We start from the raw sequence: 23,705 nt of genomic DNA, 5'->3' as shown, positions 1-23,705 counted from the left end.
GTACTAGCCGTTGAGCCCGTAAAAACGGGCTGGTATAGAGGTTTTCCTCCCCCCGCGGTCACCACCGCTCCCCTCCCCCCCGCGAAGTCGCCACCGCTCCCCCCCCCCCTCGAAGTCGTCGCCGCCGCCACCCCTCCACCTGGTCCGGGCCCTCTCTTCACTTCTGAACTTACAGATCCATTCACCGAACGCAGCAACGCACATCAGCTGAGCTGCCCCTTCCTTCTCTGCCTGTGTGTAGTTTGTGTCCCGCCCTCGCTGACGTTACGTCACAGGAGGGCGGGGCCACAGGCAAAGAAGGAAGGGCTCACTGCAGCTCAGCTGATGTGCGTTGCTGCGTTCGGCGAATGGATCTGTAAGTTCAGAAGGGAAGAGAGGGCCCGGGCCGGGTGGAGGGGTGGCGGCGGCGACTCCGAGTGGGGGGGGAGCGGTAGCAACGTCGGCGGCGCAGTTTCCCTCTCTGTCCCGCCCCCCCCCCCCCGTCATCACGTATTGACGCGGGGGCGGGACAGAGAGGGAAGTCTCTACTGCGCATTTGCAGTGAGTACGGTCACTCGCCGTTTATATGTTTGATTATCATTTGTTTTTAGTGTCATATTCTTTTATATTTTGTTTATATATTGTTTTTATTTGTAGACTCCTGATGTAGGCCCTTTGGCCGAAACACAACATTGTGTCGAGTCAATATACTGATTAATAAAGTTTGGTTCATCTTCACTCTGGAACTCCTGGGTTTTTTTTACCCACTGTTTTGTTATATTGTGACTATCCGTGGGATTTCGTTGAGTTCTCCACGTTTGTGGATTCTCTACTGGAAGTATTTACAATGGACATCTAAAGTCTAGGGAGTGATTATAGTGAAGATCAAACCGAAAAAAAAAGGAAAATGAAAGAGCTTGCTTTCTAACAAAGGAAAACATTTGTCACGGTCATCGTACAATAGGTTCAAAAGCCCAATCTTACCCACTTCAAAACTCTGTCTCTTAACTATTCGCATTCTCTCAGCTTCTCCGATTTGGTCATCTTTTTGTAATAACTTCAGAAAACGTTAAAGCATGTGCAAGTCAAAAAAAAATTCACTCCATTTTGTTGATCCTTCTCCTACTACTACTACTAATTAGCATTTCTATAGCGCTGCCAGGGTTACGCAGCGCTGTACAAGTTTAACATGGGGAAGGACAGTCCCTGCTCAAGAGAGCTTACAATCTAAAGGTAACAAACTATGTAGTCAGTGTAGGTATCATGAATGGGGAAGGTGGTTAGGCACCAAAAGCAATGGAGAAGAGATGGGCTTTGAGTAAGGACTTGAAAATGGGGAGGGATGGCGCATGGCGTATGGGCTCGGGAAGTCTGTTCCAGGCATAAGGTGATGCGAGGCAGAAGGGGCGGAGTCTGGAGTTAGCGGTGGTGGAGAAGGGTACAGATAGGAGTGATTTGTCCTGAGAGCGGAGGTTACAGGTGGGAACATACGGGGAGAGGAGGGTAGAGAGGTAATGGGGGGCTGCAGATTGAGTGCACTTGAAGGTCAATAGGAGAAGCTTGAACTGAATACGGTAGCGGATCGGGAGCCAGTGAACCCACTTGAGGAGAGGGGTGATATGAGAGTATCGGTTCACTCGGTAGATAAGCTGTGCGGTGGAATTTTGGACGGATTGAAGGGGGGATAGGTGGCTAAGCGGGAGGCCAGCGAGAAGAAGGTTGCAATAGTCAAGACGAGAGGGCATCGCAGGTAAAAGTATTTCTAATCAGTGTCCACCACTAGCAGGCTATGCTATTGAGCCGGACAAATGGAAGCACTTATAGGAAAAACCAGTTTCACCCTCAATGTAGTATTTGCTCTTTAACATCTAATAACCAATTTCCAGGGACAGCTCAAGGATAAACTGCTGCATTTTAAAACCTTACCATACAATTTTATAAAATTCATGTACCACAATTGTGAACTGTTTACAACATTTTGCACATTTAAAATGTTATTTCAATTTTACTTTATAAAAGCATTTTTTTCCAACAATGGGGGAGAGAAATCCTCGTTTGGGGCATGATATCCAGAAGGGAACATTTCTAGGATCAAGAGAAGAAAGATCCATTCACATACCTCCTTTAGACACCACTCTACCCTCTCACTCAACCTGGATCTCGCTTGTCCTTACTCACTCTTCACACCCACCGTGATCCCCTAGCTCACTCAGGTCTCCTCCCTTATCCCCCTCCAATCCCCTGTCATTCTCCACAGATTCCCTCAAATCAGAGAAAATATTTATTAATAAATTTGTTCGCTCAACGTGTAATTAAACTCTGGAATTCGTTGCCAGAGAATGTAGTAAAAGCAGTAAGCTTAGTGGGGTTTAAAAAAAGGTTTGGATGGCCTCCTAAAGGAAAAGTCCATACACCGTTATTAAAACGGATAAGCAGCATAAAATGTATTGTACATTTTTGGGATCTTGCCAGGGTACTTGTGACCTGGATTGGCCACTGTTGGAAAGAGGATGCTGGGCTTGAGGGACCTTCGTCTGACCCAGTATAGCAATATTTGTGTACTTATCTTAATCCCCACTTCCCCCCTCCAATTCCCTCACTCCACGAAGGAAGACGACAGTGGCAGTGCAGCAATTTGGGGTTTCCTCAGCTGCTGCTCCTCGAGCCACAGTGGCACACTATAAAACACGCAGCACTACAGAATCTCCCACAATTCAAAACCCAATGCTCTGGCTCTAAGCTGTAAAGAAAGAGAGAATGCAAAATGCCATACTGTTGCTATCGTCTTCAGCGCCATGACAGAATGACACGGTTAAAAAGAGGGGAAGTGAACCATCTGCCTCCATCATGCTGCAGCGCCAGTCCATTCTGGGCAAGTGCCAGGTTTTGTGGTTCTTTCCACTGCCGTGGAATCACAGGAGACTGCAGCCTTAGTAGTCATCAATACTTGAAGCAACACAGAATCAAATCACAGCCTCAATATAAAAATAAATAGATTAACTGGGTTTCTGAATTGCACCCTAACACGCTTGACTTTCAGGATGTCTAGAATTATATGAGATGTGCTTGCTTACATTTGACCTAAGAACTAGGTTAACAGGAATATTCCGTTTCCAGGATTGGATTGAAAACCAGAAGGCTAATTAGTCCTTTGTAGTGATAAGACACTAACGTATTTATTTATTTAGATTTTGTTCACACCTTTTTCAGTAGTAGCTCAAGGTGAGTTACATTCAGGTAATTGGGATATTTCTCTGTCCCAGGAGGGCTCATAATCTAAGTTTGCACCTGAGGCAATGGAAGGTTAAGTGACTTGCCCAAGATCAACAAGGAGCAGCAGTGGGATTTGAACTGGCCACCTCTGGATTGCAAGACTGGTGCTCAGACCACTCCTCCACTAGCAACATTCTGTCTAGAATCTCAAATAGTAGTAACAGAATCTCAAACAGTAGCAACATTCCATGTAGAAGCCTGCCCTTGCAGATGAGCAATGCGGCCGCGCAGGCTTCTGTTTCTGTGAGTCTGACGTCCTGCATGTGCAGGACGTCAGACTCACAGAAACAGAAGCCTGCGTGGCCGCATTGCTCATCTGCAAAGGCAGGCTTCTACATGGAGTGTTGCTAGTGGAATAGCAACATTAACATTCCATGTAGAATCTCAAATAGTAGCAACATTCCATGTAGAATCTCAAATATTTATTTAGATTTTGCTCACACCTTTTCCAGTAGTAGCTCAAGGTGAGTTACACTCAGGTACTCTGGATATTTCTCTGTCCCAGGAGGGCTCACAATCTACGTTTATACCTGAGGCAATGGAAGGTTAAGTGACTTGCCCAAGATCACAAGCAGCAGCAGTGGGATTTGAACCGGCCACCTCTGGATTGCAAGACCGGTGCTCTAACCACTAGGCCACTCCTCCACGTAGACCAAGATACACTCATCCTCCCTCCCCCCCCCCCCCCCCCCCCCCCCCCCCACACCAGTACTACCAATATTTACAGAACTATCAGGATATCATCCATTTTCTGTCTTTTTTTTAGCATGGTGAAAACACTTTTTGAGATGTTCCATTTACAGTGCTAACTACTTATTCTATTCATCTCCCAAATGGGTCTGCAGTTTGTAAGCTTATACCAAGTCTTCCATGAGCCACTAAAAGGGTACAGACCAAGCGATGAGTACTGTGGATCCAACCACTCTCGTGTCTTTCACACAGATGGCTGCAACACGGTTTTAGTGACACAACAGAAAATGTCAAGGTTACATCAGCACAAGTGCTTTTGCTAGCACCACACCTTATTCTCCCTAAAATAGAAAAATCGCCATCACCCATTCCGGTTTCAACCTCAGACATGCCTCCACTGAAAGACATTTTCACACAAGTATTTCTGAACATATTTTAAGCAAAGCCATGGTTTTCATGGCTGTCTAAAATACATAATAGAAATCATGCTGCTTTTCGGATATGTTGCAGTATCACTTTTAAAAGCCCGAGGCAGAATTTAAAGGAACAAGTTCTAGCTCAGACGGCAAACACAATTTTCGTTTATGAATATAAGAGTTCAGAAGAATTTTCTGTAGGTGATTACAAGGTTTGTATAGCATCACGGAAACTGATGGAGGCCACACGAAGTATAATTTCAGCTTTCTGGACGAGATGGTGGTATGGAGGAGGCAGTGAAAACCATCACTGGGGTTTGCCTCAGCTTTAAGATAAGATTTCTACGGTACTTAAAGATTACATTTCATGGAAAATGAGCAAATACAGCCACGCTCCTTGGAACATGGTCAACCAGCAGGTAAACCCTCTCCCCTCCCCCCCCCCCATCACATACACATTACTCTGTACAATGACAAAGTGTGGCGGGGGGGGGGGGGGTGCACCTCAGCACACAGTCACCAAGACAGCTGGTAAACCCTTATGATTAAGGAATATAATTGCTGTGCTGCCTTTGTGGAAAGAGAACCATAACTGGATGTGGGAGGGAAATCTACAAAGCAGACCGTCCCAGAAGGCATCCCAAGGCTGGAAACAGGTTACGAAAAGGAAAGGGAATTACAGAAACAAGAAATAGTATGAGCCTACCAATTCCACAGCTAGCCCTGACTTGAGAAAACTTTTGTTTACAGTATGACAAAACCCTCCCACAGACCAGACAGCACCTGCAAGTTTCAACCAAATCAGATGAGCCCTTAAGCAGCAGGGATTTCCTGCTCAAAAACCAACAAATCCTACGCTGGTCAGAGGTGAGGAGCATGGCCATAGCGCTCCTTTCCGTAAACTATAGGAGCCAACTTTTCAAAATGATTGGTGGTGTTAAACCCAATGGAAATTACCCCTCCCTGGATGTAGTCAATGAGTTTGCTTAATACTGGGGGCGCTCACGCACCCATAGAGCTGGCTCCTATGCCGTAAACCATAAAAGCATAAGAATAGCCATAGAGGAATATTTTCAAAGCACTTAGCCTTCCAAAGTTCCATAGAAACCTATGGAACTTTGGAAGGCTAAGTGCTTTGAAAATATGCCTCATAGTGGGTCAGAACAATGGTCCATCTAGCCGAGTATCCTGCTTCCAACAGTGGCTAATCCAGGTCACAAGTACCTGACAGAAACCTAATTTATTTTATTTTATTTATTTCACTTGTATCCCACATTTTCCCACCTATTTGCAGGCTCAATGTGGCTTACAAAGACCAGTTGTGGCAGGGCCATACAGGATAAAGTGTACATTTTGGTGTTACAAAGTAGTCAAGGAAGACAAAAGAATTTGATCAAGTAATTGTGGAGAAATACATTCTGCCTGAAGTTGAAAGGTGCTGTGTTGAGGTTGGCTATGGGTTCTCGTTATAGGCTTTGTCAAAGAGGTAAGTCTTCAGAGATTTGCGGAAGTTAGTTAGTTCGTTGATCGTTCTCAGGTGAGTTGGAAGTGCATTCCACATCTGTGTGCCCATATAAGAAAAACTGGTCGCGTGAGTTAGTTTGTATTTTAATCCCTTGCAACTGTGGAAGTGTAGGTTGAGAAAGGTGCGGGAAGATGTTTTTGCGTTTCTGAGTGGTAGGTCCACTAGGTCTTGCATGTAGGTCGGGGCATCTCCGTAGATGATTTTATGAACAATTGTACAGATCTTGAACGTGGTGCGTTCTTTAAGTGAGAGCCAGTGTAATTTCTTTCTCAAGGGTTTTGCACTTTCATATTCTGTTTTCCTAAATATGAGTCTAGCTGCGGTATTCTGGGCTGTTTGAAGTTTTTTTGATGGTCTGTTCTTTACACCCAACATAAAGTGCATTGCAATAGTCTAGATGACTTAATACCATTGACTGTACCAGGTTGCGAAACATTGCCCTTGGGAAGTAAGGTTTTACTCTTTTGAGTTTCCACATGGAATGGAACATTTTATTAGGTAATTAGTAGCAACATTCCATGCTACCAGTCCCAGGGAAAGCAGTGACTTCCCCATCTCCATCTCAATAATGGACTTTTCCTCCAGGAACTTGTCCAAACGTTTTTTTTTTTTTTTTTTTTTTTTTTAATGATTCTGCTTAGAGGAATGAATTTGATGTTTCTGGGACTCCACACAGATATGACTGTCTCACCTTTACTTACAGAGAAATTATACATAAACTGTTGAAACTATAAGGTCCTTCTTCAAACAACTTTCTTTACTCCGCTTTCTAGTCCTTTCTGTAGCTCTCGATAGGGAGTAGGGATCCTGCTAGATTCTTCATGACAGCCAACACCAAGGATGGCTGGAGTATCAGGGAAAGCCCTGGAGAGCCCACCTCTCCCAAAATGTCAGAGGGTCTCCCTGGTGTTTATCTCTGCAGTTTGGGCGTGATGCTCACAGTGCACCAAGGTACTCATGAGAAATTAACTGCCACCCTGAGCCACAAACCCCATTTAAATATGTTTTGCAAGGATATGCCAGCCATTACAACAGATGTTATTTCATTACATTTTATCTCGGTACAACTGGGGGGGGTCCATCCTCCCTGCCTTCCCTGAGCCTAGGAAAGCTAAGTGTGCCAGCACACCTTTCACTGAGAATGAGAAACCGACACTGAAACCGCCCAACCCTAAACACACCAAGGGGGATTGTGCAAGCAGAAACTTGCTCAAACAGGTTCCGTCTCTCACGTTCAAAAACTCCCTTTGTGCTTTATGCAAATTCCGCTTTATATGCTGCACACCATACCTGGAAAAGATGCACTGCATGTTCAGTTTGAATCTGTCACCTTCAGAAGGGAGGTCAAGATACAAACAAGCACAGATTCTGACCCCGTCTGCCTACATGCTTCAAAGTCCTTCTAAAAGAGAACAGCTTTTACCAAAAAAAAAAAAGCAGCAAATGTAAAAGAAAATACTCTAAATCATCATATCCAGGAGGCACCCTGCATTTTACAGCATGTGTTAGAATTGCCTGGACTTCAGGGGCTGCTTACACAAACTGACACACAAAGAGCTCACATGCCTCCCAGAAGCAATAACTTAATGTTTTTCTGACTAGCTTTTGAAGGCAGAGCCCTCTTTTTCAGAATTTGTTTGATTTCTATTTATTATCTTAACCACCAAGCCGTTCCCTCCAAGTAGGAACTCCCAGGAAGCCCTGAAACCAACAAGACACTGACTCAGAACTCTCGCACACACATGTATGTACATTCCCTTAAGCACACTTCTGCTTCCTAACAACTTCCCATTTCATTATCATATCCTAAGTCATCCATTAACCAGTACAAGGCCATCCACCAGATGTCATTTAGCTTTGCCAAGCTTTACCCTCCCTGGCATCTTCAGGCCCTCACATTAGCTCACAGAAGACTTCAGCACCACTCCCTCTTAAAAAAAAAAAACACCTCATAACACCAGAAGGCCACAGGAAGCAGTGACAAGCCAAAAAGACAAGGAATTTTAGAGGCCAGAGAGTACTTGTTGGGATGTAGAAAGAGTTTGCTAGGGCTGAAGGCATTTTAAAATTTCACTTTAAGGAGGGGAGTGTGGTAGCCGTGTTAGTCCACTCTTAAGGTTATCAATAGAAATCAAACAAAATAAAACATGGAAAAGAAAATAAGATGATCCCTTTTTTATTGGACATAACTTAATACATTTCTTGATTAGCTTTCGAAGGTCGCCCTTCTTCCTCAGATCGGAAAGGAGGGAAATTTTGCACAAAGGGCTTTCATAAAAAATTACCCCAATAGTTAAGCCCATAATACACACAGTGCCAAGAAGGCACGTATTTTTACACAACCCAAGAGTAGGCCTGTTCTGAGGCATTGTTTGCACAGATGGAGTTATACACCTGCTACTGAACAAGCATAAATGTCCATGGCTTCAATCTAACCAAGGCTTAGTTTAGGATTTACATTTATCGTTTTATAAAGGCTCATAGGTACCCTATATATCTTTATAAGCGCCTGCTTGCCCTCCAAACAACCTTTTATAAAAAAATAATAAATAAATAAAAATTACCCTTCAAAATATGACATAATTGGATATATATGGTAACATACTGGTTTGAATCCATTTATAGGGTTAAAAAGTGGTATATATTAAGATTGGGGGCCCTCCAGTGTCTTCCATCGGCAGGAAATAGACCAGGAAGTGCATTACTTTTCCCCTCACTGATAACAGAATCATTCCTTCACACAGCCACAGAAAACGCGTCACCCTAGTGCAGACTAAACACATTCTATGACGTGCCCAATCAGGTCATGACCCCAAACACACGTTTCGTACCCAAAGTTGGAAAAGCTCTGCTTTAATGGCCTCTGCAGTACATATAGGGGCTTATTTTCAAAGCCCTTATACATACAAAGCACCATAGTAACCTATGGTATTTTGTGTGTCTAAGTGCTTTGAAAATGATCCCCATAATATAAATTATCACTGTGCTCCACCCACAATAAAACAAACTCACTCTTTTAACAAACAAAGCCACAGTGGAGAACACTCATCAGCACATCATCACTCATAGTAACATAGTAGATGACGGCAGAAAAAGACCTGCATGGTCCATCCAGTCTGCCCAAGACAAACTCATATGTGTATACCTTACCTTGAATTGAATTTGTACCTGTCCTTTTCAGGGCACAGATCATATAAGTCTGCCCAGCAGTATTTCCCGCCTCCCAACCACCAGTCCCGCCTCCCATCACCGGCTCTGGTACAGACCGTATAAGTCTGAACTGATGCAGGACTGCTTTTTCTCCAATTGATTTTAACAGAGAACTGACTGTCCACAAAGTCTTAAGGTTTACTGGTCAACAGGCTACTCCCCAAAACAGAAAATGATCCAGGCTCTCTTTACTTTGGAAGAAACGTGAAAAGGGGGAGATGTGATAGAGAAACATTTTTTTTTATATAAATCATTTTTATTTCAAGACAATGCAAGATAATTAAACCACTCAGAAAACATTCAACACAATGATCATTTTGCCTGAAACATTTTAACATTTCAACCTAACTCAACCCCCTCCCCCCCACCCAGATAAACATTTAAATACCTCCCTCATATAAATGAATAGAAAGGGGGTTTCTTTCAAAGAACAAGGATTCATGAGATGAGAGTGTAGTTTCAAAAGTAATCTAAGGAAATATTTCTTCACCGAAAGGGTGAAAAACATTCTCCAGCCTCCCAGTGGAGGTGGTAAAGACGAGGTTCTTTGCATATTGAACTGTCTAGGTCTCTTTTTTTTTTATAGATCAAATTTGTCCTTACCGGCTATTCTCCTTTTCTTGAGGCAGCCCTGACAAATGGGTTATGCCACCCAACCAGCAGATAATGCAATATCTAAACATCTTATTCTTAAAAATGTTTCCTTACCTACCCATCTCATACATCCTTGCTTCTAAAAATCTCCAACCCAAAACCAGTCTTCCATTGTTAATGTAGGAGTAATACTTTACATAAATCAATTTGACTCGTTGACCGTGAGTTGCTTTTAGGCCCGTTAGACCAATTCGATCTGTGTGGGAAAGTTCACTAATGGTTACATGGCTTCATAAAATCTAGATCGTATCAAGTGAAGTTGTCAGGTTCTCTCTCACCATCCTGGTCTTCTGACTGCAGGGTAACACAGGGCTCGCCGCTATCTCCAATGTTATGATGGCTTCGTTTGGTGAAGGACCAGAGGCAGCGGGATTCTGCACTTTAATCTTGAAAGGGATAGAGATTGTGACATCGTCCACATAAATGAATCTTAGAGACAGTTTCTGGAAGACCAGGCTTGGTCTTGATTTGTTGGAATCCTGGGCTTCTGAATTTAAATTTAAATTAAATAGAAATAAGACTAAATTTTTTGTGTTAACCAACCCTTCGACCATACCGTATATAATAATTTTACAGTTGACTACGCATCCTACCCGCCAGACACTACTTAGGCTAATGGGTGTATTAAATTTACAGTCACTTCATGTTCGAACCTCAGGTTTCCGCAGTAGTGAAAAAAATCCTTCAGGTCTCTTTGGAAGGATGAGGAGTATCAGTTCATACTTCTCGCCTGACATCTTTAGACTGCTAGTTCAATCCTTGGTTTTAACTCAGCAATTCCATCTATGCTGGATGTTAAGATGAGTGTCCTAAAATAGTTGCAAATGGCCCAAAATACAGCAGCTAGGCTTGTTCTCAAGGTGTCGTGTTTTGATAGAGCCACTCTATTATTATGTAAGCTGCACTGACTGCTCACTAAAGCCAGGATTATTTTTAAATCTACGTGTTTTTGTCTTTCAAATATTATATGGCATGACACCAGATTACATGCAGAACTAAATAACTGTTCCCCTATGCAATATAACATCTTGTTCTAAGGACTACCTTAGACTTCATCTTCCAGATTGCAAGAGAGTGAGCTATAAGTCAGTTCACTCCACAGACTTTAGATACCAAGGTGGTGGAACTCAATGCCAATGGCAATAGAGGCTCAGCCTGATTACTTGGTATTTTGCAAAAAACTGAACTTCTACCTGTTGATGAAATGTGTTAGACAGTAACTGGCCATCAATGGTTTATTATTTAGTTCTTTATTTGTATCTTATTTGTGCTACTCTCCTCGTACTTGATATTTTGATTAAGTAATTGTAAACCTTGCCTGTTTTGTTTATTGTAAGCCACATTGAACTCAAGTATGTTCGGGATAATGTGGGGTATAAACAGAGAGAGAAAGAGAACGAGAAAAAGAAATGCGATGCTTGCATAGGGTTCTAATAATACTATTGAAGATTCTACATGGAATGTTGCTACTATTGGAGATTCTACATGGAATGTTGCTATTCCACTAGCAACATTCCACGTAGAAGGCTGCGCAGGCTTCTGTTTCTGTGAGTCTGACGTCCTGCGTGTATGTGCAGGACGTCAGACTCACAGAAGCAGAAGCCTGCGCGGCCACATTGGTGATCTGCAAGGGCCGACTTCTACATGGAATGTTGGAATAGCAACATTCCATGTAGAATCTCAAATAGTGGCAACAGTGGAGGAGTGGCCTAGTGGTTAGGGTGGTGGACTTTGGTCCTGGGGAACTGAGTTCAATTCCCACTTCAGGCACAGGCAGCTCCTTGTGATTCTGGGCAAGTCACTTAACCCTCCATTGCCCCATGTAAGCCGCATTGAGCCTGCCATGAGTGGGAAAGCGCAGGGTACAAATGTAACAAAAAAAAACACACACAATGAATTCTGGCAATTTCACCAGCCAGCTGAATTCTATACAACTTGTTGCTAGTGCTGCCGCTGCATTCATATTCTTTCTAGGTGGCATGCTTTGACATCGCAAATGCTTTATCTTTTCCAAGTGCAGAAGGTGGTTTTATTTATATTTAACAAATCACATAGGTAAGAGAAGCTTTATTGCAGAAGACCTGAAAAATGAATTTCTTAAAAATACCAACCCTGGATAAAAAGGAGGCAAACAGCAATTTTAGTCTCAGTCTTTTAAAAATATTCAGCCATTAACACCAAAAAAAGAAAGAACCCCACCCCCCAAGGAATAGTGATCATCACATCAGCATTACCCAGGAGAGAAAAGCATGGATTTGGGTATTTTTCCCTCCTGTAGGCTCAACGCAAGATGCAAATGTATCATTTGGTAATTGGGAAATATTACAGATACCGCCACGTCTGAGTCTGTGCGCTCTAACTATTGGAAATGGCCATTACAGCTTTGTTCAATTTGACAGAATATGAGCAAACGCTGATCTGTGACAATTTAAGCAAGACTTTTTTTTTCTTGCTTAAAATGCACCTGCTTATAGCTAAGTCTCTGCTTTCTTTTCTGAAACATTTGCTGTTGTGCACAGTATTATGAAAGAAAAGCATTCTACTCAGCAGGTTACAATGCAGTTTGAAGCATTTCAGGGAAAGGGGGACACGGAACCCCCCCCCCCCATATTAAAAAAAAAATAAACATGCTATGGAATTCTGCGTATGGGTTTCACTGTGACACACTGTGCTTAGCTGGCATTCCAAATGCCTCTTCCTTTTATATACCACAATAATCATGAACACCCATGGGCAAAGTCCCTTAAGTTACACCTGTCATTAAGAGGCTTTTATCTATTCTGTTCTACTAGCTGAGTAGATGTGTATGCCGAACAAGTGGAGAAGTAGAGGAGTGGCCTACTGGTTAGAGCACCGGTCTTGCAATCCAGAGGTGGTCTTCTTCCCTCCTTGTGTCCCGCCCTCGTGTGACGTAACTTCCGCAAGGGCGGGACACAGGGAAGGAAGAAGACCCGAAAAGAAGCGACGTGCTGGACTGCTGCATGGTATTTGAGAGGCTGTGTTCGTTCAATGGAGGGGGCGTGGGCAGTTACTACAAAATGGGGGAGGGGCAGGTGGAGCGGCGAAGTTGTGGGCGGAGCGGTGACCTGGGTGGTGTAGCGAGCGAGCGACCTGGGGGGGGGGGGTAGCGGCCAGAGGCCTCGGGGGAAGTTTTCCGCAGGAGAGGGTATTGTCCAGAGTGTCACGTCACGGGGGGGCAGTAACGTGAAGGGAGGGGTGGTGTTGAAATCGGAGGGAGGGGTGAGTGTTGAAGTCGGTGGGAGGGGCGTTGAAGTGGGAGGGATGGAGGAACGGTGTGACGTGTGTGGGTGTGGGTGCTGCTTCGGGTGTTTGGAGCGTTCCCTTCTCTGTCCTTGTTCCGCCCTCAACGTCATCACGCCAAGCTGTAGTGGTGCATCTGCTAGAAAAAGGTGGTTGGAGGATGTGTGCGCCTGGAGGAGGCGGATGCCAGCCCTTATAATGGGGGAGTTCTGCACAAGAAAGTTACAAATAAAATGTGCAAAATTTTGAATTTTTTTGCCCAGAATTCCCACAAGAGTAATTCTTATACCCTGCACAGCCAAGTGCATTTCCAATTTTAGCCTTAGCTCTATCAAACTCATCAGGTCTGTTTTTAATTTCTAATTACCTTTCCTCAATTCTGTTCTTGTCCATAAGTGGCTGCTTGATCCACTGATTAACCAACCTCTGACCCTGAGGGGTTTTGCACTTGTTCAACAGTCCAACCAGAGACTGAGTGCCGCTCGTATCTTCTGCCAAACCCTGTTTCATGGAAAGGAAAACATTTGCATAATGTCCACTTATAAAGACCCAACTTAACAATTATGTGAGGGACTGAACCTTCCTGCTGAATACATCCACACTTTAATCTAAACAAGGTTCTGGATAACTTTCCTATGCACACTTTTTTTTATATGAGAAGGAGGAAAAAGCCTCGAGCAAACTCCTGGACTCAACATACGGTCTACACGGAGTTGGACTTCCTCATCATCGGCAATTTCAAACTCACAGACTGGATGTAAATTCAAACTTAGTTTTATAGTCTTGGTCTTAATGCGTCTCTCCAAAAGTTGACCGTGATCAACGGCGGCCAGCGTTTCAAATTGCCCTTTCTGCTTCAGGATCACAGGCCAATTAATCTCCGCTCAATCTAGCTGGCGGAAGCTACTAAGTCGTCCCCCCCCCCCCCACCCTTTTTCTTTATTTATATAATTTTTAACTGTGTAAACTATTTAGCATGTATTCTTACAATTTACGGAACATCAAAATAAGCTGACTGACTCAAAAGTAACAGTTATGCCATATCCACAACGGACATTAATCAGTCAAGTTTCCTCTTAAGGACACAATAAAAGCTTCTTACCTGAAAGAGGTTAAGTGCGCTCACAGCTGCATTATCCAGTCTCATATATTGGCTCAGGTCAAAGGTGGTGAGTTCAAATTGTCCGAAGTTAGATTCATCAGATAACAGTTCCAAGTATTTGATCACAGCAGACAATGACGACATAGCAACCTAAAATGACAGCAGTCTCAGTTATGGTCCGACAGGCTTTGATATGTTAGGACTAATACACTAGTAACAGAGCAAACGGGTTAGAGTGACCAGCTACTAAAACTGCAAATGACTTCAAAAGGCCTAGAATCTTAAAAAAAACACTGAAGAGCAGCAATATCCATAAAGCAAATAATTATCAACCATACAATCAAAACTAAAAATCTACTCAAAAAACCATCCACAAAATCTTCTCACTTTTGAATGTATTTATTGTATTGGCTTGGCTGTTTAAGAAGCATTTCGATTCCCACTTCAGGCACAGACAGCTCCTTGTGACTCTGGGCAAGTCACTTAACCCTCCATTGCTCCAGGTACAAATAAGTACCTGTATACAATATGTAAGCCGCATTGAGCCTGCTATGAGTAGGAAAGCGCGGGGTACAAATGTAACAACAACATGGAATGTTGCTACTATTGGAGATTCTAGATGGAATGTTGCTACTATTGAGATTCTGTTGCTACTATTTGAGATTCTACATGGAATGTTAATGTTGCTATTCCACTAGCAATACTCCACGTAGAAGCCTGCCCTTGCAGATCAGAAACGCGGCCGCGCAGGCTTCTGTTTCTGTGAGTCTGACGTCCTGCACGTACGTGCAGGACTTCAGACTCACAGAAACAGAAGTCTGCGTGGCCCAGTGGTTAGAGTGGTGGACTTTAGTCCTGGGGAACTGGGTTTGATTCCCACTGCAGGCACAGGCAGCTCCTTGTGACTCTGGGCAGGTCACTTAACCCTCCATTGCTCCAGGTACAAATAAGTACCTGTATACAATATGTAAGCCGCATTGAGCCTGCCATGAGTGGGAAAGCGCGGGGTACAAATGTAACTAAAATAAATTTTAGCTGACCTTATTATCTAGGTTCTATCGTGATTGTTATTTCCATTGATTTGGTGGTATTTGAACATTTGTAAACCATACAGAGCTCAAGGCAGAGATGACTTCTGTTCACGTTACATAAAACATTTCTTAAACGCTGGACCATCCAAGAGAAGAACCCAAGGCAACATAGAATTAAGCAAACTGTACAACAAATGAATATAAGAAAGGGATTTTTTTAACCGCTTAAAAGCAATTGCATGCTGGCCTTATGCTGACCCAAATCACTTCTCTGACTACTTGTGAAAGGCCCAAGAAGATTCTCCCTGGCATATCATTGAAAGAGGACCCTCTCAGCACACCCTTTTCCTCAAGTACCATTAAATCTGACAACAGTCCTGTGCAGGTTCATATCCCCCTTTCATCAGAACCAGTCAGAGTCAAGATAATGCATTTAACCCAGAGAGTGAGAGTAGATGCTGACACTAAATACAATGAACGGCACCGAGGAGGTACATCAAAGCAAGCGCCTCTCAAGCTCTCCGGTCACTATGAGGTCCTTGAATCTCAAATTGGGAGGTATCTGAAGGTTTCATGCTTCCAAAATAGGTATAGGGGCTTCATTTCTACACAATGTCTGCAACTTGAGTAGGGTAATCACCAAGCTCCAAATCATGGAAACAGGCCAAATCTGTTCAGATTTGCACCACTTCTTACATGGTGAGCCAGCTCTGCTTTTCTGCCATGGAGCTGTGCAATCAACAATGGATGCATGCTTCAAGTCAAGTTTTTAATTTTTGAAAGACCTCAGCTGGCTAAATGCTTGAATACCAAAATTGCACTTCTTCCTTAACCCCAAAAAGGAAAACGAATGACATAGACCCATTTCCATTAACAATAACATCCTCAACCAAGTTAGCACACTAGAATACCTTACACCTCCTGGAATGAATTCTTTATAAAGCAAAATTTAGGTCTGTACCAGAACAGAGACAGACACATGCATGAAAAGAATTTGTAGAAGCCTCTATATTTTTTTTTGTTACATTTGTACCTACTACTACTATTTAGCATTTCTATAGCGCTACAAGGCGTACGCAGCGCTGCACAAACATAGAAGACAGTCCCTGCTCAAAGAGCTTACAATCTAATAGACAAGAAATACTACTACTACTTAACATTTCTAGAGCGCTACTAGGGTTACGCAGCACTGTACAATTTAACGAAGAGAGACAGTCCCTGCTCAAACAGCTTAACAATCTATTAGACAAGTGAACGGTCGGTCCGATAGGGGCAGTCAAATTGGGGCAGTCTGGATTCACTGAACGGTAAGGGTTAGGTGCCGAACTCAGCATTGAAGAGGTGGGCTTTAAGCAAAGACTTGAAGACGGGCAGGGAGGGGGCTTGGCGTAAGGGTTCAGGAAGGTTGTTCCAAGCATAGGGTGAGGCGAGGCAGAATGAGCGGAGCCTGGAGTTGGTGGTAGTGGAGAAGGGTACTGAGAGGAGGGATTTATCCTGTGAATGTAGGTTACGGGCGGGAACGTAAGGGGAGATGAGGGTAGAAAGATAGTGAGGGGCAGCAGACTGAGTGCATTTGTAGGTAAGAAGGAGAAGCTTGAATTGAATGCGGTATCTGATCGGAAGCCAGTGAAGTGACCTGAGGAGAGGGGTGATATGAATATATCGGTTCTGGCGGAATATGAGACGTGCAGCAGAGTTCTGAACAGACTGAAGGGGGAAATAAAGTAAGCAAATCAAATCAATTAATGTGTACAGGAAGGAGGAGAGGAGGGTAGGTGGAGGCGAGTGGTTACAAGTGGTTACAAGTCAAAAGCAATGTTAAAGAGGTGGGCTTTCAGTCTAGATTTAGAGGTGGCCAAGGATGGGGCAAGACATAGGGGCTCAGGAAGTTTATTCCAGGCGTAGGGTGCAGCGAGACAGAAGGCGCGAAGTCTGGAGTTGGCAGTAGTGGAGAAGGGAACAGATAAGAAGGATTTATCCATGGAGCGGAGTGCTTTCCCACTCATGGCACGCTCAATGCGGCTTACATGGGGCAATGGAGGGTTAAGTGACTTGCCCAGAGTCACTTTGCCTCTCACTATTTCCATACTCTCTGGACTGCTTTATAGCATGCTGCTTGAATGAGTTGTGACAGCAAAGAAACCGTTCATGAAACTTGGGGGGGGGGGACGAACTCAACTTGCCCAAAATCAAAAATAAAAGAACTATTTGCTCTCCCACATGATACAAAAAATGAAAAGAAAAAAAACCCCACTCCACTAACAATAACAGATCCTGAACAGTAATGCAAACCCAGAAGTGGGACGTTAAACCAAGCTACTGATGTATCTAAGGCACACAGACCTGCTTTTCCATTTCTGGCAGTGCCGCACTCGTAACCTGTTCCCCTTTCTTCGCTTTCAGCAGCCGGTTGAGGTCCTGCACATTGTCTTTAGTGGTGAACTCTGCTTTTTTTCTGTCTGTTATCAGAATACCATCCCTCTGAACAATCTGTGGATATCAATACACAAAAGTCAAATTTGGAACCAAAGTGCATTCCAAATTTTGCTACAAACTGTGCCACACGTCAACAAAGAAAGAGAACAACCTACAAATCTATGTCCTGGAATCTCTCAATCAAAGATTTTGATGTAACTTCACAAGCTTGAATGTGATATGCAACTCAAAACAAATTTATATCATGTACTCATACAATCTTGACTAAGGGCTCTTTCCCTAATGGACATCTTCAGGAGACACAGTCAAATCAGTGATCCAACTAAGTAAAAATGTCATCTGCAGTTGTATAGTGGAATTGTACTTCCTTCCACCAACCCATGCTTATTTTTCTGAAGGAATCACGTGATACCTGCCTGAAAGAAAGATGTGCTTCACTGCTCTTCCATTCTCTTCCATGTTAAGCCCCTTTGGTGCATTTTAACTATATTTTGGGAAGCCATGAAGGTGATCATTAGAGGAAAATTAATTTTTGTCGTCAATATCAAGTAAAAGAGAGTGGTAGTTGATGTCTACTAAGCTTGAGGGTATTGGACAGAAAAGGGGGGGGGGTAGGGTTAAATGGCCATTTCTCTCAACGGAGGAGAATGAATACTGGGAGTGCCGCAGGGATTTGTACTGGCACCGGTGTTATTAAACATATTTATAAATGATCTGGAAATCAAAACGACAAGTGAGGTGATTAAATTTGCTGCAGACACCAAACAGACAGGACTTAACAAAGATCTGGGTTTTCTAGCCCATTAAAAACCATAAAGTTGTATTGCTCTGTTTATCACCCTCCTCTCACCTATCCACCCCCATCCCGTTGGACTATCTCTGAAATGCTTTGATGTTCCCACGCATACCTCCTACCCATCCCCACCCTGTTAGACTGTCAATAAAATGCTTGGATGTTTTACTTATATATACTAAACAGCACCACGGGCCTTTAAAAATGGAACACAATTCTTTAATGAATGAGCCTTGACAAAAAGACCCAACACGGGCCGTGTTTCGGTGACTAGCACCTGCGTCAGGGGTCACAGTGATGACGTGGAAAACTTTCTTTTTTTTTTTTTTCCATCCATTTGGATACAGAAAGTGAAAGTGCCTTGGTGCTTTGTAGCTTTTACTATATGAGACGTGGGGTAAGGAATATTATATTGTAGAGGAATATATTCGAGTTATTCCCCAAGTTTTCCACGTCATCACTGTGACCCCTGACGCAGGTGCTAGTCACCGAAACACGGCCCGTGTCGGGTCTTTTTTTCAAGGCTCATTCATTAAAGAACTGTGTTCCATTTTTAAAGGCCCGTGGTGCTGTTTTTTTTGTTTGGACTTTAGTTTGTACTTCGTTCCCTCTCTTTTGTTATATTACTTATATATACAGTCATCTACCACATTTGCTTATTTCCAATCTGAGGAAGAAGGGCAACCTTCGAAAGCTAATCAAGAAATGTATTAAAGTTATGTCCACTAAAAAAGGTATCATCTTATTTTCTTTTCCATGTTTTATTTTGTTTGATTTCTATTGATTACCTTTAAAAGTGGACTAACACGGCTACCACACCTCTCTACTCAGAGGATGTAGTAACAGCGGTTAGCGTATCTGGGTTTAAAAAAAGGTTTGGACAAGTTCCTGAAGGAAAAGTCCATAGTCTGCTATTGAAACAGACATGAGGAAGCCGCTGCTTGCCCTGGGAGTGGTAGCATAGAATGTTGCTACTATTTGAGTTTCTGCCAAGTACTTGTGACCTGGATTGGCCACTGATGGAAACATGATACTGGGCTAGATGGACCACTGGTCTGACCCACTATGGCTGTTCTTATGTTATTATGTATTAATTACCTGGTCAGATCGTGCTCAATAATGAATCTCCACCATGGTCTTTTGGAAGGGCTTAGGTGATGAAAACATTCTACTAACTAATTAATCCAGAAGCCAGGAAGTAGCAGATGCCTATTACTATTTCAGATTTGATATACAGCCTTTCTTTTAGCAAAGCAGTAAGGAATATTTACACTTTAATTTGCTGGAAGGCACAGAGATAATAACTACACTTTGGGAAGCCATGAAGGTGGTCATTAGGGAAGGTGGCACAACTAGAAGACATGAATAGAAGTTACAGGGCGACCAACTCAGGAACAACAACAAATAGTACTTTTTCACGGAGAGGGCGGTAGAAACTTGTAATGCCCTCCCGCGGGAGGCGGTGGAGATGAAAACTGTAACGGAATTTTTTTTAAAAACATGTGTGGGATAAACACAAAGGAATCCTGTATAGAAGGCGTGGAACCAAAGAAGCTTAGCGGTAATTAGATGGCAATAGCAGTAATTGGGAAGCAAAGCCAGCGTGGCTGAGCAGACTTCTATGGTCTGTTCTCTGATCATGGCTACACAGATTCAGCATCAGTAACTGAAGAACAAGGTCAGTGCCTGGCAGGCTTCTACAGTCTGTGCCCCGAAAATGGCAAGGACAAATCAAGATCAAGTAGGATAGGGGAGGGCAGACTTATACGGTCTGTACCAGAGCCGGTGATGGGAGGCGGGACTGGTGGTTGGGAGGCGGGAAATACTGCTGGGCAGACTTATACGGTCTGTACCAGAGCCGATGATGGGAGGCGGGACTGGTGGTTGGGAGGCGGGAAATACTGCTGGGCAGACTTATACGGTCTGTACCAGAGCCGATGATGGGAGGCGGGACTGGTGGTTGGGAGGCGGGAAATACTGCTGGGCAGACTTATACGGTCTGTACCAGAGCCAGTGATGGGAGGCGGGACTGGTGGTTGGGAGGCGGGAAATACTGCTGGGCAGACTTATACGGTCTGTACTAGAGCCGATGATGGGAGGCGGGACTGGTGGTTGGGAGGCGGGAAATACTGCTGGGCAGACTTATACGGTCTGTACCAGAGCCGATGATGGGAGGCGGGACTGGTGGTTGGGAGGCGGGAAATACTGCTGGGCAGACTTATACGGTCTGTACCAGAGCCGATGATGGGAGGCGGGACTGGTGGTTGGGGCGGGAAATACTGCTGGGCAGACTTATACGGTCTGTACCAGAGCCAGTGATGGGAGGCGGGACTGGTGGTTGGGAGGCGGGAAATACTGCTGGGCAGACTTATACGGTCTGTACTAGAGCCGATGATGGGAGGCGGGACTGGTGGTTGGGAGGCGGGAAATACTGCTGGGCAGACTTATACGGTCTGTACCAGAGCCGATGATGGGAGGCGGGACTGGTGGTTGGGAGGCGGGAAATACTGCTGGGCAGACTTATACGGTCTGTACCAGAGCCAGTGATGGGAGGCGGGACTGGTGGTTGGGAGGCGGGAAATACTGCTGGGCAGACTTATACGGTCTGTACCAGAGCCAGTGATGGGAGGCGGGACTGGTGGTTGGGAGGCGGGAAATACTGCTGGGCAGACTTATACGGTCTGTACCAGAGCCAGTGATGGGAGGCGGGACTGGTGGTTGGGAGGCGGGAAATACTGCTGGGCAGACTTATACGGTCTGTACTAGAGCCGATGATGGGAGGCGGGACTGGTGGTTGGGAGGCGGGAAATTCTGCTGGGCAGACTTATACGGTCTGTACCAGAGCCGATGATGGGAGGCGGGACTGGTGGTTGGGAGGCGGGAAATACTGCTGGGCAGACTTATACAGTCTGTACCAGAGCCGATGATGGGAGGCGGGACTGGTGGTTGGGAGGCGGGAAATACTGCTGGGCAGACTTATATGGTCTGTGCCCTGAAAAGGACAGGTACAAATTCAAGGTAAGGTATACACATATGAGTTTGTCTTGGGCAGACTGGATGGACCATGCAGGTCTTTTTCTGCCGTCATCTACTATGTTACTATTTATGTAGTATCACATCATTCCTTATAAGTTCACCTTGTTGAGCTGACCGGATAGACTGTTACAGATCTTCATCTGTAATCATCTACTATGTTACTAGCAGAGCATTATAAAAGAAACAATCTGATGCATATGGAAGAACCGAGCAGGCCTTTAGAGACTGGAAATTTGAACCACATGGGATATCGTACAGCTGCATGGTTCATGGAGAAATTAGGTCTCACCTGGTAACATTTATTTCCATTAGACCTTCTCACTGTTCCAGAACCTGTGGGATAGTTGTGTCCATGAACCAGCAGGTGGAGATACAGAACTGAAAACTGAGCCGAGACATCTCTCTTGGCATCCAGTCCAACTCCTCAGTATTCACATAAACAATCAATATGGATAAACTTAGAACAAACACAATAACCTTAACTTGCTAACACCAAACAGATGAGAAAACATGTGTAAACCTCTCTCAACTCTAGACAACTTATAGAGAACAAGAGATATGCAAAAAGCACTATGCAAGGTGACAGCTATTATTTGACCCATTACTTAGCACAGATTAAACATTTCCGAAACCTCGAGTGGGCCTCTGGAATAGTGGGAAAGACTAATGGAAAGAAAATTATCAGGTAAGAACCAATTTCTAATTTCATTACGTAGCTTCCTACTATTCCAGAATGTGTGGGATGTTTAAAAGAAATCCTTAGAGTGGTTGGGATCCTGGCACCGCTGCCCTGAGAACCAAACTCTGGCTTTGAGTGCACGGCAACATCCACCCTGTAGTGCTTGGCAAAGATATACAGTATCAACCTCGTTGCCGCCTTGCAAATATCAGCCAGAAACAGTAAGCTAGTCTCCATACACCTTGTAGAATGAACCTGCAAGGTCTGAGGAGCCTGCTTCCCCGCAAGCAAATAAGAGAATGCGATAATCTCCTTCAGCAATCTAGCAATTGTGGGCTTGGAAGCTATGAGGCTAAGCCAAGCCTCTGGTATACCAAAAAGCACAAATAAATATAGCCAATTTGCAACACTCATGCTTTACTTCCAGATATCTAATGAAGTTTCTCAATGTGCAAAAAGTTCTCAAGGAAGAATACTGAGCCTCTTCATCCTCTCTGCGAAAGAAGGGAAGACAGATTGTATTACAGATACCATTTTCAGAAGAAAGGAAAGAACCATGCACATGGAGACCCCCCCCCCCCCCCACCAACCTACAAAAAAACAGAGAAAGGGATCCCGACAAGAGAGCCTGAGGCTCCAAAACCCTATGTACTGACACAACAACCACCAACAACGCTGTCTTTAGTGTGAGATCTTTCCAGGTGGCCTTCTGGAGTGGCTCAAAAGGAGGCTTCTGAAGAGGCTGCAGGAATAAATTAAAGTTCCACTCTAGAAACAGCATACAAAAGTGAGGCTGCAAGCATCCTGCTCCCCGAAAGAAACAAAACAATATCCCAGTGAGCTGCAAGAGACATCTTCTATAGTTGGCACCTGAAACAAGCCAAAAACCACAACCTGAACTTTTAGAGAATCTAAACTTTTGAAGACCTGCCTGGAAAAATGCTAGGATGTGTGTGATCTGAGCAGAGAAGGGTGGAAGTCCATGCTCAGAACACCAGCCCTTGAACGTCCTTCATACCCTCACATACAGCACAGATATAGAGCATTTCCGAGCCTGAAGCAAGGTGGCAATGACCAAATCAGAATAACTGATTCAAGGGGTTCTTAACCTTACGCTCATATCAAGTCACATCAAACTCAACTACGTCTGCTGCATGGACACCTGACTGTGGAGTACCGCAAGGATCCCCCCTCTCACCAACTATTTTCAATCTAATGATGATCCCCCTGGCCAAACTTCTATCAAACCATAACCCATACATATATGCCGATGATGTAACGATATATATTCCATTCAAAAAAAGACATTAATGAAATCTCTAACGAAATCAACCAAAGTCTACACATCATGAACACCTGGGCAGATGCATTCCGACTGAAACTGAACGCAGAAAAAACTCAATGCCTCATACTTACCTCCCAATACAACACGAATAAATTTACCGCCATTAACACACCTAAACTAAATCTGCTAATCTCAAAAACTTTAAAAATCCTTGGAGTTACTATTGACCGCCACCTAACACTTGAGACTCACGCGAACAACACAACCAAAAAGATGTTCTACTCCATGTGGAAACTAAAAAGAATAAGACCATTCTTTCCAAGATCTGTCTTCCG

General features: G+C 43.9%; 1 protein-coding gene across 1 annotated transcript in view; it reads right to left on the bottom strand.

Annotated features, from left to right (window-relative positions):
- MSH2 (mutS homolog 2) overlaps positions 1-23,705 on the bottom strand; it is a 239,271-nt gene that overhangs the window by 188,544 nt on the left and 27,022 nt on the right. The window contains exons 4-6 of the mRNA XM_030195824.1: positions 17,485-17,631; positions 14,111-14,260; positions 13,376-13,509 (exon numbers count right to left, since the gene is read on the bottom strand). Coding sequence (XP_030051684.1) covers positions 13,376-13,509; positions 14,111-14,260; positions 17,485-17,631 — 431 coding nt within the window. The remainder of the gene's footprint in view (positions 1-13,375; positions 13,510-14,110; positions 14,261-17,484; positions 17,632-23,705) is intronic.

Source organism: Microcaecilia unicolor, chromosome 3, assembly GCF_901765095.1.
Source record: "Microcaecilia unicolor chromosome 3, aMicUni1.1, whole genome shotgun sequence".
In the NCBI taxonomy this organism is placed as follows: Eukaryota; Metazoa; Chordata; class Amphibia; order Gymnophiona; family Siphonopidae; genus Microcaecilia; species Microcaecilia unicolor.
This window is presented reverse-complemented; position numbering and strand designations above follow the sequence as displayed.